General features: G+C 39.1%; 1 protein-coding gene across 11 annotated transcripts in view; it reads left to right on the top strand.

The window, feature by feature from the left end:
• SNX14 (sorting nexin 14) overlaps positions 1 to 12,919 on the top strand; it is a 56,022-nt gene extending 43,103 nt beyond the window's left edge. For 7 of the 11 annotated variants that reach the window (XR_012672923.1, XR_012672924.1, XR_012672926.1 and 4 more), the window contains 7 exons: positions 6,271 to 6,394; positions 6,906 to 7,070; positions 8,111 to 8,206; positions 8,904 to 8,995; positions 9,148 to 9,204; positions 11,417 to 12,269; positions 12,702 to 12,919. Coding sequence is in view for 3 of the 11 variants with exons in the window: in XM_075145420.1 (XP_075001521.1) it covers positions 6,271 to 6,394; positions 6,906 to 7,070; positions 8,111 to 8,206; positions 8,904 to 8,995; positions 9,148 to 9,204; positions 12,702 to 12,740 (573 nt within the window). In the remaining 8 variants the exon portion in view is untranslated. The remainder of the gene's footprint in view (positions 1 to 6,270; positions 6,395 to 6,905; positions 7,071 to 8,110; positions 8,207 to 8,903; positions 8,996 to 9,147; positions 9,205 to 11,416; positions 12,270 to 12,701) is intronic. The other 4 variants (XM_075145420.1, XM_075145421.1, XM_075145423.1 and 1 more) reach the window with 2 other exon arrangements.
• Positions 12,920 to 14,150: the final 1,231 nt, after the last annotated feature.

Here is a 14,150-nt window from a genome sequence, read left to right as displayed (position 1 = left end):
TGCAAAGTGATAAATTGGAGATTTATGATAGTCTAAAGAATAATGCATAGCGTGAGAGGGCAGGGGATAAAGGTTCGGGTTTTTTCCCTCTCTTCTAGGGCAAAAACTAAGAGGTATTAAATAAAGGTGGCAGGAGCCAGATTAAAAACAAAAAGTGGTAGCTCTTGCAATGGTTGGTGGATTTGTGGAACTCCTTGCCAAAAGATGTTGTGAATACCAGAAGCCTAAACAACTGTAAGGTGAGACTGGACAAATTCACAAAAAAGGAAATATATTCCAAGTGAAACCTGTAGAGAAACTGCACCCAGCTCTTGAACTTTTTTTTAGTTGAAAACAATTGGAGGCTGGAAGAGTGTTGGTGGAAAGTACTGTCTATGCCCATTCTCTTCTTGCAAGAACTAAAAGCCTGGGATCCATTTATGGTTCTTGTTGGTGATGGGCTGTTAAAGAAGTGGACCTTTTTATTTCCCTCGCTATGGACTTTTTTGTGCTGTTATGACACTCACAGAATTTGCAGCTACAAAACTTTTATACTGATTAAGTACAATGGCAGTTAAATCTATTAATTTGTTTAGATTTCATCTTCTAAACCTGAAGTCTGAACTACTACAGCCAATATTGTAGTGTTCGCTTCCATGAGCACACACACAAAATTGGTAGCCTTCATTTCAAGTCCTTTCTTACCTTGGACACTATTTCCAAGGATAAGGTATTTTGCTGTTGCTCTCTATTCAGAGGGGCATAAATGTATCAGCAGTTTTAAAAACCAGATGTAGAGTTTTTGACTTGTACATGCATAACTATTCAAATGTTTTTTTTTATAAAACAGCTGACAGCATACTATATAGTATGAACAATCAGTTAATTTTTTACTGAAGTTAGTAGTTTTAATACATTTAACGTGCTTAAATAAAATATTTGAGTAACAAGCTTTGCACTCTGAAGCATTCCTATGAATGCTACAGGTTCTTCCTGTAGTTTGCTTGAAAAACGTTATTAAAAGATCAAAATTAATTCTTTAAAGTGGTGTTCAAAACCATTTTGGATTGTAAAAGGTTAAAAAAAAATTTATATAGCATTGCTCAGTTAAAATACAAACTCTGAAGTGTCAGTATGTTATTCTCGTAAAAGAACATGTGTACAGAAATTCAGGCTCTGAAAAGAGGTTTTCCCAATTCTTTCCAACCGTGGTGATCCCAGGAAAGCAAAGAGCTGGCTGCATTTTGGCTTTCATTCTGGAATACTGAAGTTTTCTCAAACCAAACATAGATCTTTACTGCCGTCTGTTTTCTAATGTCATTTTCAGAAATGGTATTGTGGGGGAAATCTTATCGTCGTTGACTAAGTGTCCACGTATGCGCTCCGTTGGAGACACAAGTTTGTAGAGTCCGAGTCAAAGTTGTTGCTAGTACTGCTGATTACCCTGTAGGAGGTGCTTTTGTCATGAGATACGAATTTCTTTGCAGACAGCAAAAAAGACGAGGCTAGCTCCAGCTCTTCACTCCTTCTCACTATCTATTGTGAGAGTGAGTTCACTGTTTTTCTAAGCAACTTTATTCTAGTTAGCTGTTTTATGAATAAGCAATTGGTTCTACATATTTTTAGATTTTCTTTTTTCTTTCCCAAAAGAAATCTGTTTTGTTTTGGGGAGCCATTTGCTGTAAATGGATGGAAAGTTTCAGACTTCAGTATAACTCCTGCAGAGCTATGATTATTATTTAATGATGGGTGCTTGAGACACTTTGCCTTGGGGATGTTGCAAGTTCTATGATCAGATACTCAGTATCTGTTTGTGCTCAAATTATACAACCAGTTTTGACCAGCAGAGGCATGTATGCATAACGAATTCATGTACTGACTGCTTTCTCACTAATTTCCTATCTATCAGTTTAGCCAGAGCATACACGCTTACTCACACAATAACTGTAATTATTAGAGATCTGATATCCCAGGTTGTGGTCTCTGCTGAGTCTTGCCATGCACACTGTGAAATTCATCCCTCTTGCTGATTTGTTGGGGTGCTTGTGCCTTCTTTGGAAGACAGTTTTCTCTTTCTCAAGTCGGCCCACGCTTGGGAAAAGCTTTGTGCCAGGTGCCAAGACACTGTACCACTTACATCTTGTCACTTCTTGGATTTGATTTGTAAGCCACACTGGTTTCATCTGCCAAACCGTTTTAGCTCAGATCAGTGATGCTTTTTGGAAGCAAATCTCCTGATCATCTCTCGTACTAGGGAGCTGTTGTAGAACTCATTAGCTGAATTTATTTCAGATGAAATTAAGCTGGGAAACGCTGTCTAGGAATGCAGGTACCAAGGGGTGTTCAGTCCAAAGGCCAGACCAAAGGTAGACTGAGGTAACACCCCTTCCTACCCCCCCAAATACATCTGGCATAGACTTCAATTGTTCAGTTCTGCAGTTTCACTTCTGTTGTGCCACGTGACGTCTTCATGAAGATATAAGCACTGTGCAGCACCCTTACCCAGTAGAGGATGGTGATGGAGATGAATGCTAAATGCCTGTACCAGGATTGTGTGAGCTACCTCTATCGAGTCAATGAGGAGATCTGGCAGGCAGCCGAAGAGATGGAAGGTTGCACTTTCTGAGTGCCCATCTGTGAGAAGAGCATGTTATCTCATAGCAAGAAAGTGCTGCAACACAGAATTTTTTGGTAAATGCTAGAGTCAATTTCCAGCTGCTTGTATGGCCACAGTGTTCCCATACGTCTGGCACAGAGGTGTGTGTTCTAGTATCAACATGCTGGAATTGGCTGAGAGTACAATACGCATTCCCCGGTGCTTGTGCTGCCAACTCTATTGCCATGAATAGGGTACACCCAGGCTAATTCTTCATCAACAGGCTGAATAAGAAATGCCTGAAAGTCTGTCAGGGCAGGTGAACGCTTGAGTTCAATCAGAAATGTGCCTACTTTCTGAAAGATTTTCTGCATTCTGCTTCCTTTTGAATATTCCTGGTGCGTGTGTATGTTTGTATGTTTTAAATATCAGTGAAAGGACTTCTAGTTAAAAATGCATAATGAACGTGGGTAATCAACCTTAGTACAGCCAGTAGCAACTGGATTTTATCCTGTATCAGATCCACTAGATCGAAAGAGTTACCAACCTCCCTGGTTAAAACACACAAGCGAACAAAAACCCCTACTCCCCCTTCCTAAGGGCACCAACAGGATTTCTGGCTTTCCCAGCTATGTTTCTATTCTGAAGGTCTGTTAGCAGCTCAATCATCTTTTGAACATACTTTTGTCAGACTTGCTAGAATAGGTCAGGACTTCTCAGCTGATGCAGACTTTGCAAAATATGCCTACAAAGGCATTGTTCTGCTGGCTTGTGATAACCTGCCAACAGCAGTAAAAACTGCTTTTGCAACACCAACAGTATAGTGAATGTTTAGGCACAGGTACTTGGAGGAAGACACAGTTGCTTTTCAATACACTAACTGATGTGGTTCAGACACTACATACATTCTTTCTTCTTACCATTTTGGTATAGTCGTCTGTACTTTGCAAATGAGCAGGGAAAACAGTGGAGAGGTTAATGCCTCTGGCTGTGGATATTATTCATAATCGTGGTATTGTTCTATAAACTTCACACCTATGCTGGAATGTATGGGCGTATATTTGCATATGCACTCACTAACTGTTGAGTAACTTTCTTTTTTCTGTTAGGCACTTTATGTAAGCAGTCATACTTAATTTTGCTGGTTTTCCCATCGAGGTGCAATAGATAGCCTATTGTACAAGGGATTACTTTGGTCTTTTTCTTAATACAGGCCTCTTATCTTTTACTTGCTTCAAGAGCTTGGCTTCCATTATTATCCAGTACCAATCTGTGGAATTTCCTCATTGAAAGCCTTTTAAAAATATTTCATGGTTATAGTCACAGTTACTGTTTAATCTTAAAGAATAACGATAGCATTGGAGTTTGTCTTGCTGGTCTTTTTTTAGTCTAATTACAACAGTGAGCATTATATCATGTCTCAAATATTAACATGCACAGAAACATTTAAAAGCAAAATCCCATGCTTATCTGAATTGTGAATATAATCTCAACTTTTGTATTAGATATCCAATTGTATGTTTTTCACTTGGCTTTCCACTGAGCCAAAATCATGCAGAAGAAGTGCAGAAGACCACCTAAGTAGAGATGTAATGCCACTTTGTATTATGGCTGCTGCATCCTTCAGACGTGCATTGCTAATGACTGTAGAATACACACTTGCACTGGAATAGTGCGAAGTATATACTTTATAAAAACTGCTCGTTGGCTCAGTAATGTTGGCATGCATTGATCTGCTGTTGCTTTCTGAAATGCCATGTGCAAGAGTCTAAGCTTTCAATGCTTGAGAGTGAGCAAGGAACCATTATATTTAAGGTGCAAGACAGATTATCCATGTGCAGAGGTACGTACAACATTCAAAAGATACTGCTTCTGGTTTGGGGTGAAAGTTGAAATAACTTTTGGAGGTCAAAAAGCTTTGCCCTAAGATGGCCTTCACGTTTGATTTTTTTATAGATCACCTACCGGACTGCTGTTAATGATTTAGTTTGGCCTGTAGACACTCCTCTGAACCTCTGTCTACGTTGCACAATGGGCTGCTTTGAGTTGGCTCAGTGTGTATTGCCTTTGTCAGGTTGTGGGCTGTATCTAAAAAATAAATGAGGCTCTTGTTTAAGCTACAACTAAGATTTTCCCAGTGTCCTAGTTTCAGTATTGAGGAGGATATAGACTTCAGTTTATACAGGGTTTTTTAAACAACATACCAGGGACGCTTTCGTACAGTAGGCATGAGTAATAATGTGGGTTTTTTAGTTTTGTTACCTTCCTGGACACCAGTCATCCACCAGTGCATTAACCATATTTGCTCTTTGATGTAATTTATGTAATAACTTGGTGTTGTTTAATTTGAGTGAATTTTGTGAAGATAATGCCAGCAGTTCAGCACTTAACAAAAGAGAGGGCCTAAAGAAGTACAAGTCAAGACCTGAGTCTTGCCAGATTTCCCAATGTAATTTTTCCTAAGAGTGCAGAGCATTCCGTTTAGAGACTTGCATGATTCAGAGCCTGTTGTGATTTGGATGTTTTATGGCCTTATTTATTTCAGGGAGAATTGCTCTACAGAACGTGGACCACATATAAGCAAATTACTTCCCATTCCTTGGAACTATTTTTAACTTGGGAGTGATACAGAAAAATCTGTGTCAGTAGCAATCATCTCAATCTAGGCAGCACTATAATTACGTTGCATTTGCTTCTAGTTCTGGGATTTTTTTTTTTTTTTAGAAGCTTGGCATAAACTTTTGAACTTTCTTTTCATAATACAGAGTATTTTGTATAAATTCTTTTTTATCTTTAGATCAACAGTTTTGGGGATAGTTTAAAATAAACTGTCAATGGTGATTGCTAGGTATTGTCAAATGTGGAGAGCCTCAGGATTCGGAGAACTCCTCCTTTCCAGCTGCTGGAGCCCACAGACTTGGGGTGGGGGAAGGAGTGCTGCCTAGGTGGTATGGGACTCCTTATGGGATGCAGGGAAGAGCCTCTTGGGATTTTACAAGTATTATAATGATATCTTTTGGGGAAGAACCAAAGGCAAGGAAATGCAGGGATCGGGGAGGGGGGGTGGGGAACATGGGAAAATAGAAGGATAAAGGAATAAAATGAGAAATGGGATAAATGGAAAGAAACCCAAACTTCAGTAACTTACAAAGATTCATGAAGTTTTTGCTATAAATAATCAAGCTGGCAGGGGAAAAAGGGATTTCTCTGTGTAAAAAGTTGGATATTGTCCAGAAACCATTGTATTTATTTCAAAATGGAAGCCAACAGGAAATTTTAGGAACACTTGGATGTCGTAGGGTTCCCCTGTGATTGAAGGCTGACAAGCTCCGTATTCTTTATGCCCCTCATGGACAGAACAGCGTTCATCAAAGGAATCAAAGTCTGTGATAAAAGTCTAGATACATGAAGATATAAGGAGCAAAAGGGCTCACGAATTAATGTCTTGGTCACCTTGCTGATTTGTTCTGAATCCAGGTATTTTGGTTGTCGGGTATCTTGGCAACATGTGACATGCTCTGTATTTTGTTTCCCTGCTTTGGAAAGTGAAGAGGTTTTTTTAAAAAAAAAAAAAAAAAAAATCTTTGAAAGCTCTGGAAAAAAGCTACTTCTAATTAAAAAAAACAAACGAAGAACTGATGGCTATCCTTTTGCCTTTGAATGCAGTGTTTTCAGTCTTATGTTTCTATTTTTAGCTTTTCAATGATTTATTCAAGAATAATGCAAACCGGTCTGAGAATACAGAAAGACGACAAAATCAGAACTACTTCATGGAAATGATGACTGTAGAAGGAGTCTATGACTACTTAATGTATATTGGTAAGAAGTGATTTCTCTTAATTATTCTTATACTTCATGCCAAATATGAAGTTTTGGTTCTTTGGTAAGAAATAAAATTCTATTGTAGTAATCATACATAATTCAGCACTAGCAAGCTTAACAGTGTACAACTTAGGAACACAGTAATTCTTTAAAAGACTTTATTGCTGTGCTAAAATATCATAATTTATCATTCATTGTTGCTCAGTTGTTTTGTTATATCTCTTCCTTTCTGCGTTTCAGAGTATGAGCTTATGGGATTGGGTCCCTTCCCTTTTCTCAGATGTGCCTAGGCTGCTGATACAGTCTAGGAACTAATTAATAAAAATAGTTAAAGGAAGTATTTGATAAGCATTCCGGAGAACAGTGATTTTTTCAGCATTGCACTAAGAAAACTAAAATAATACTTGCTTGTTTGCAATCTTTTCTTTCTTTTTTTTTCTTTTGAATAAGTGACTCCTTTATCATCATTATTAGAACATTATAAATGTGTGTTACTGTAACTTTGCAGGTAGGGTAGTTTTCCACATTCCTGACTGGCTGCATCACCTCTTGATGGGAGGAAGAATTCTCTTCAAAAATACATTGGAACTCTACACTGACTATTACTTGCATTATAAGTTAGAACAGCTATTTCAGGAGCACCGGTTGGTTTCTCTGATAACACTGCTGAGAGGTTAGTAAAAGTTACATCTCTGATGTGAAAATACTGCTTTAGTTTGATAGTTGAAATCCCTTCTTTTAAATTTCCAAGTACTAAACTTTGCAATGCTTGACTAAAGCTAATGGAGTTTTAAAAATGAAGTTGGCCTATAAAAAGATTTCATTGCAGAAAGGTGCTGAGTCAATCATGTTGTCTGTCAATGATGATTACAGAAAAAAGTATGATGAACAGTAATTTGCTAATGTGTGCAAAGAAGAAGAAAAACAGAATAAAGGCGGTTTAGTATATCAGAGCGCGAATATTTCATTCAATCTTTAAATTACTTTTCACTTGTGTGCTACATCACAGTCCTTTATTGTTAATTTTTTTGTTCCCTTTGTTGTGGTGGGCTTTTGAGAGGGCTTGAGTGTTCTTGACATTCAAATAAGGAAGGGGAGAGAGGTTAAAAAAAAGTGTAAAAATGACCTCATAACTGTACCTGACTACATTCTGATTTAAACAACGCATCTGGCCAAAACTCTGGAATCAAGACAGCTCTACCCTTATCAAGCCAAAAAAAAAGCTTGTGAAAGACAAAAAAGGAAAGGAGTAAATCTTTCAGAGCCTAAAACCAAAACTGAGTGCCTAATATTTCTGATGAACAGCAATTCTTGTTTTTTCATGCACCAGTAAATCTGAAATTTTTGACAGTTCCAGACAGTGTTTTAGTACAAGGTATAAATACTGCTTATAGTTTTGAAAGTATAAGGGAAATTGTAAGTAAGGAGATCATAACTAACCTAAAGTAGAATTGATCCAAACCTAGAAGATAATGCTTTAAAAATTTGAAAAGAATGGAAACAAATTGGCCAAAGATTGTCCTCCACACAGGTGGGATATTCTGAATTCGATCAGGCTAATGTAAGCAGAAGACTATTATCTGGCAAGGCTAGAATTCCCTTCAACCATACAGAAAAGAAGCTGAACTTTGAAGCCATTATCCAAAACATGTTTTATATGTCAATGATGCATAGCTGCCTAAAGATTTTTTTTTCAATGTGTCTTTGCTGCAGATGCTGTGTTCTGTGAGAATACCGAACCTCGCTCTCTCCAGGATAAACAGAAGCGAGCAAAGCAGACTTTTGAAGAAATGATGAGATACATTCCAGGTTCTGTATTTCATGGCTCTCTATATGAGTATGGTTAATTGTTCAAGCAGATATACAACCCAAATACAGCCACATTAGCTTTCCAAATCAAATAAAACTTATGCTGCTGAGATTTGAGTTGACTAGAATACTAGGTGTAAAAACCCAGGAGTTCAGTTTCGTCACTTAAGTGTTGCTGACTAAGGTTGTAGCATAGTGGTTAATAAAGACATGATGGAAATAAAGAGCTTTACGACTGTACTTAATACCATAATTTCTTTATCTTTAGAATGCTCCTATAGTTTGTATTTTATCCAGATGAAAACTGGGTTAAAAGAGGCACACCGTGAAGCCAGAAGATAAATTTGACCTCTGCTTACACTGTATAAACTAGGGAAGAGGGGCCCATTTGCTAGGTTATTCAGAAAGTAATTAAAAATTTTCAGCTCGTGGCTTATTAAAACAATGCATTAGGACAATACATTGATGTTATAAAAAGTGTAATAATTACTTAGGTGTGCAGCCTTGAAGGAAAGGGAGGAAAAAAGGAGGAACCAAAGGAGTGTTTGTTTTTCCATTTATCACTTCAGACAGATAAAATGTGAACTCCTTTAATTTAATTTTTTTTCTTTAATTACTGGAGTTCTATAACTGTATCATATAGCTGTTTGCAGTGCTTCCTAATGACTTGTGTATTTGTTGTTGGTATCTGGTCTAGATTTAATAGGCAAGTGCATTGGGGAAGAGGCTAAATACGAAGGCATCAGGCTTCTGTTTGATGGACTGCAGCAGCCAGTGCTCAACAAACAGGTGACTTGCAACACGTGAGAAACTTGCCTTTTGGCACAGGATTTCTGGAAGAGAATGTATGGCTATAGCAGAGGAGTGCGCTCTAATTCAGAGTTAAAAATAAAAAGCAGTAGTGTTGCCTTGGAGTGTTCTTAATTTTCTTTTTCTTTTAGTTAACTTATGTTCTGCTGGACATTGGGATTCAAGAACTCTTTCCAGAGCTGAGTAAGGTATGTGCTAACTCTGTTCAAGAGCTGCAGAATTCTTCAAGTTGCTAGTGAGTCTGGTTGTTGGTGCATTTTTGCTGTTGTTCCCTTGTATTACTAATTTTAAATTTTGGGGAAAATCTGTATTTTACTAATGTGTTGAAATCACCAAACTCTGGATTATTTACTTTTTTGTTAATTAGCTCTTTCCAAATCAGTTTAGGCCCATTTGTCTAGCATACAGCAAGTCTGAGCTGCCTTTCAGTAGAATTGGACAGAGCAATCAATGGTCAGGATCGCTGTGCCTTTCTTTTTGATTGATTGTCTCCACTCTTATTTTATGCATTTCCTGATTTAGGAAGTGAGTTCTGCCTGCAGAGCTCAGGTTGAGCTTCAGCATTTTTCTTGAGAATACTTGGCAGGAGGGTTTCTTACCTCTAGTTTGGTCACTGCAATGTTAACTCCAACCATCCAGATGAAGGAGAAAGAATTCGCACAACACAAAATGCTATATAAATGCATATCATTAGGCTTGTGATCCATCTGATATTTGTACTTATGTATATAAAACCTTCAGAGAGTTTTACATAGTAATTTTACAGTTTGGTCTTCATGGTAAGCAGAAGGTATTAGCCAGTTAACAAAAGAAAAACAACAAAAAATCCCCTCAGTTGTAATAGATGTTCTGTTGCATGAGCCCTGTGTCTGAGAACTGTGGAGTGCCAGCAGTGATTTGTTTTGCATGATAAACAGAAACAAATGATAGATGTCAGAACAAGCTAGCCACCTTCCATTGTTTCCACTGAAATAAGACCGGCTTAGTAAGTCTAACCTACTCTGTGCATCAGCTCTGCAGCTGGCCTCCTCACATCAGTGTTCAAATAGTTAAAAACAAACAAAAGAAGACCCAACCAACCAAGGGAATAAAGAAGTAGCCTGGAGACTTGTGTACTGCAAAAAAGACCTGACTTAGCCCTGCTGTTTTATTAGGCTGAACTGTTTGTATCTCAGCAGCTAATAATCCATATATAGGAACATCGGTCTTTCTTCAGTTGATGCTGAAAAAAACTAAAGGCTTTGTGTGTTAAGCATTTAAATAGTCTTTAAAGCACTGGTCAGGCCCAGAGGGTGGTGATCAGTGGCATGAAGTCTAGTTGGAGGCCAGTAACTAGGGAGGTATCCCAGGGGTCAGTTCTGGATCCAGTCCTGTTTAATGATCTGTATGATGGGGCAGAGTGCAAGGCTGCTGCTGACACAGAACTGGAAGAAGTGGCTGATACAGCAGAGAGTTGTGCTGCCATCCAGAGGGACACGGACAGGCTGGAGAAATGGGCTGACAGGAACCTTATGAAGTTCAATAAAGAGAAGCGCAGCGTCCTGCACCTGGCAAGAAACAACCCCAGACACCAGCACATGCTGGGGCCCACCCAGCTGGAAAGCAGCTTGGCAGAAAAGGACCTGGGCATCCAGGTGGACACCAAGTTGACCATGAGCCAGCGGTGTGCCCTTGCTGCAAAGAAGGCAAACGGTACCCTGGGCTGCATCAGGAGGAGTGTTGCCAGCAGGTGGAGGGAGGTGATGCTGCCCCTCTACTCAGCACGGGTGAGGCCACAGCTGGAGTGCTGTGTCCAGTTCTGGGCTCCCCAGTACAAGAGAGACGTGGGCATACTGGAGAGAGTCCAGTGAAAGGCCATGAAGATGATGAAGGGACTGAAGCATCTCTCCTGTGAGTGTTCAGCCTAGAAGAGACAGCTCAGAGGATCTTATTAACATATATAAACACCTGAAGAGAGCGTGCAAAGAGGACGGAGCCAGGCTCTTTTCAGTGGTGCCCAGTGACAGGACCAGAGGCAATGGGCACAAACTGAAACATGGGAGGTTCCCTCTGAACGTCAGGAAACACTTTTTCACTGTGAGGGTGACCGAGCACTCTCACAGGTTGCCCAGAGAGGCTGTGGAGTCTCCATCCTTGGAGATACTGAGAAGCCATCTGGGCATGGTCCTGGGCAACCAGCTCTAGGTGGCCCTGCTTGAGGTTTGGTCCAGATGACCTCCAGAGGTACCTTCCATGCTATGATTCCATAACAGTGTGTATATTTAATGAGGTGAAATATTTTTTTCTTCAAAAACAAATCCAGAAAAGATTATTTAATCTAAATCAAGATTATGGTTGGTATAACTTCTTAATCCGTCCTTTTGTTCTGTGTAACTGTGACACTGCCTGAATGTTCTGCAGTGTTTCAGAAAACCACCTGCTGAGGAGGGACTTCTAATGCTACCTTTGGTCCTAGTGAAACAGCAGAGTTGAGGCCTGGGCTCCCCCTGTCCCCTGTGACTGAAACTGATGGGAGCAGAGCAATTTCGGTAGAGGAAAGGAGAGAAAATACTCCAACCAGGAACTTCAGCCATTTTCCTATTTTGGATGTACCAAGAGAAATACAGAACAAAGTACTGCTGCTGTGATGTTTGACAGCGGGACCTGGTCGGGAGTGTATTAGGACTGTGATGGACTGAGTGAGGCAGCTGAGGAGGGATCACTATGAGAAGGGAAATGCAAGGTGGAGAGGGTATGGGCGGAGGGCAGTGGTTTTCATTTGGAGCCCTAAAATAAAAACCCAATTCCCCCAAATCACTGCAAACTGACTGTGAAGCCATTTGGGAAAAGAATTGTTTCCTCCAAACAATTGTAATGGGCAAGTATAAAAATAATGACTGGTTCTTACTTAGTTATCTGTTACATTGCGGGGGCGGGAATCACTCCGGGACTGTTCTCTCTGTTCAACAGAGACTGGTCCTTTTTGAGGTGCTTGATACCAAAATGTGTTTGTAGTTACAGTGAAGAACAGAAAAGTATTTCGGGTCGGTCAGCATTTAAAGGGAAAACTGAGCATCCTGGAAGTTTTGCTTTGAGCACTGCTCCTTCGGCAAGGGGATCAGCGGTGGGAGAAATGGGAAGATTTTCGTTAGCAGGGATGTCAATCTGCTTCCCACTCTTGAGATCTGATATCTTGAAGGTGTATCCTGCTACATGTACCAATGCGGATATATACTGGATCACTTCAGATACGCTGTGTTTAATGGCAGCATGCGTAAGTGAACAAGTTCTAACAATAAGAGCTGAAAAACACCCGAGTTTTGCCTTTGATACAACGTACAGCCAGTCCCTTGGAATCTGTCAGACAGGATACAAGGAGAAGGGACAGCTGAGAGAGGAGCAGCATTCCCAGCAGAGGAAGGAAAGAAATCTAATTGAAAAAATACCATGCCAGAGCAGAAAATTGCTGTGTTAAGGAAATTGTATTTAGCGGTTACGAATGGGGGAGGTGAGAACTTCCAGAGAAAGAAGAAAATACCTATTTTGAGAAATACCTGAAAGCAGTAGCCTTCCTTTCTCTTAACTCTGGTTTCAAGTGGATGTTTTCAAATACCATTAATCATTGCAGCTCAGTTCAGTCATTTATATGTAAATATGCATTTTCATACTTAATAAGTAATTTTTTTTCTCCGTTACTGTTTGACAGGGTCCGAAGGAAGCTAGCTCTGTGTCATGTTGGATGTGAATGCAGGGACCTTGCTGGACACCCAGCAGAAACACCCGCTGTGCACTGTTGTAACGGACCTGTGACATTTTAACCTTGCATTGTATATATTCTTGTAAATAACATAAAATTTAAGTTCTAAAAAATCTCCTTATGCAATAAAGACATTAAAATTTAATACCAATTATAAGTAAATAATATATCTGTACTTTTTATTTTAAATTTGTTTTAGCTGTTAGCAGTAAAAGTCAAATTAATTTCCCAAAAATCTCTGCGTGTGAAATTACAGGATGACATAAAATAAGACAGCTGGGAGACCAGCCAACCAGGTATGCTTTGCTAAAAGAGCAATTACTGTTGTCTTCCTTAAAGGATATGTAGAAAAATTGTTTGGAAGAAGTTGTAGAATGCTCCCATGAAGTTATTTTTAACTGTCTTAACAAATCTTACTAATTTTTCAAAAACAAAATTACATGATTGAATCTATTGCATACAAATAATCTCAGAACTACCTTTGGCGTTCATGTTTTCTGTGACCATGGAAAATCATGTGTGTAATTTAGTTTATTTAATATCTGACCTTCAAATCTAAAGCACTCTTAAATTAATAATGGGTGTGAAAAGTGGTTTTGACTTTTACCTTAGCCTTTATTTTTATGCAATTTCTTATCTGGGTTTGTCGGTTTTTTTCTGGCACCCTCTTTGCAGGCTTAGAAAAGAGGATGTGAGTCTGTTCATAGCATTTTCTAAAAATTTATTAGTATAAAAATGTGTGGAAGATTTTTCCTGTAAATCTTAATTTGTTGGCCCAGCCTTTATAAAAGAGACTTTGAAAAGGACTTTCATGTGTGGGTTTTTAACAAGTTTTACTCACAGAACAATACAGAGATATTTTAATAGGCATTCCTCAAGTTTTCTTTTCAGACAACACCCACTTTCTCCTTTTACGAGCAAACCAATCTAATGCAGTATTCGTGTTCTCTATCAATACAATCTGCATTATATCTGTATTACTTTTGCATACTTTTTCCTTCTGTTTGTCAAAAGAAGGTAAAAGTGTTATTTCTCTCTGGGTACGCTGAAGGAGTCATCGTAACTCTTTAAAAACTGGTGTGCACGTACAGCTCGGTCCATAAGTGCACTCTCTGTTACTGGTTTTGTGTTGATTTGGGGAAGACCATTCTGTAAACTAATAACTTCAGGGGCTGGTACTGACAAGTCATCAATGCCATGTTATAACTAGTAGCGTGTCAAGGTCAGTTGCTGTTTGTCTCCCTGTTCTAACACAGCTTACCCAATGCAGCTGTAGTGCAGATCTTTTCATGCGCAACCCTTGAATTTATGTGGAAGCTAATGAGGTCTTGAAATTTAAACATACCGATGTTTATCTTAACGTACCTTCTCCTTGCAATCTGCAGGTGCAGTGAATTT

The sequence above is a fragment of the Calonectris borealis genome, chromosome 3 (assembly GCF_964195595.1).
Source record: "Calonectris borealis chromosome 3, bCalBor7.hap1.2, whole genome shotgun sequence".
NCBI lineage: Eukaryota > Metazoa > Chordata > Aves > Procellariiformes > Procellariidae > Calonectris > Calonectris borealis.
This window is presented reverse-complemented; position numbering and strand designations above follow the sequence as displayed.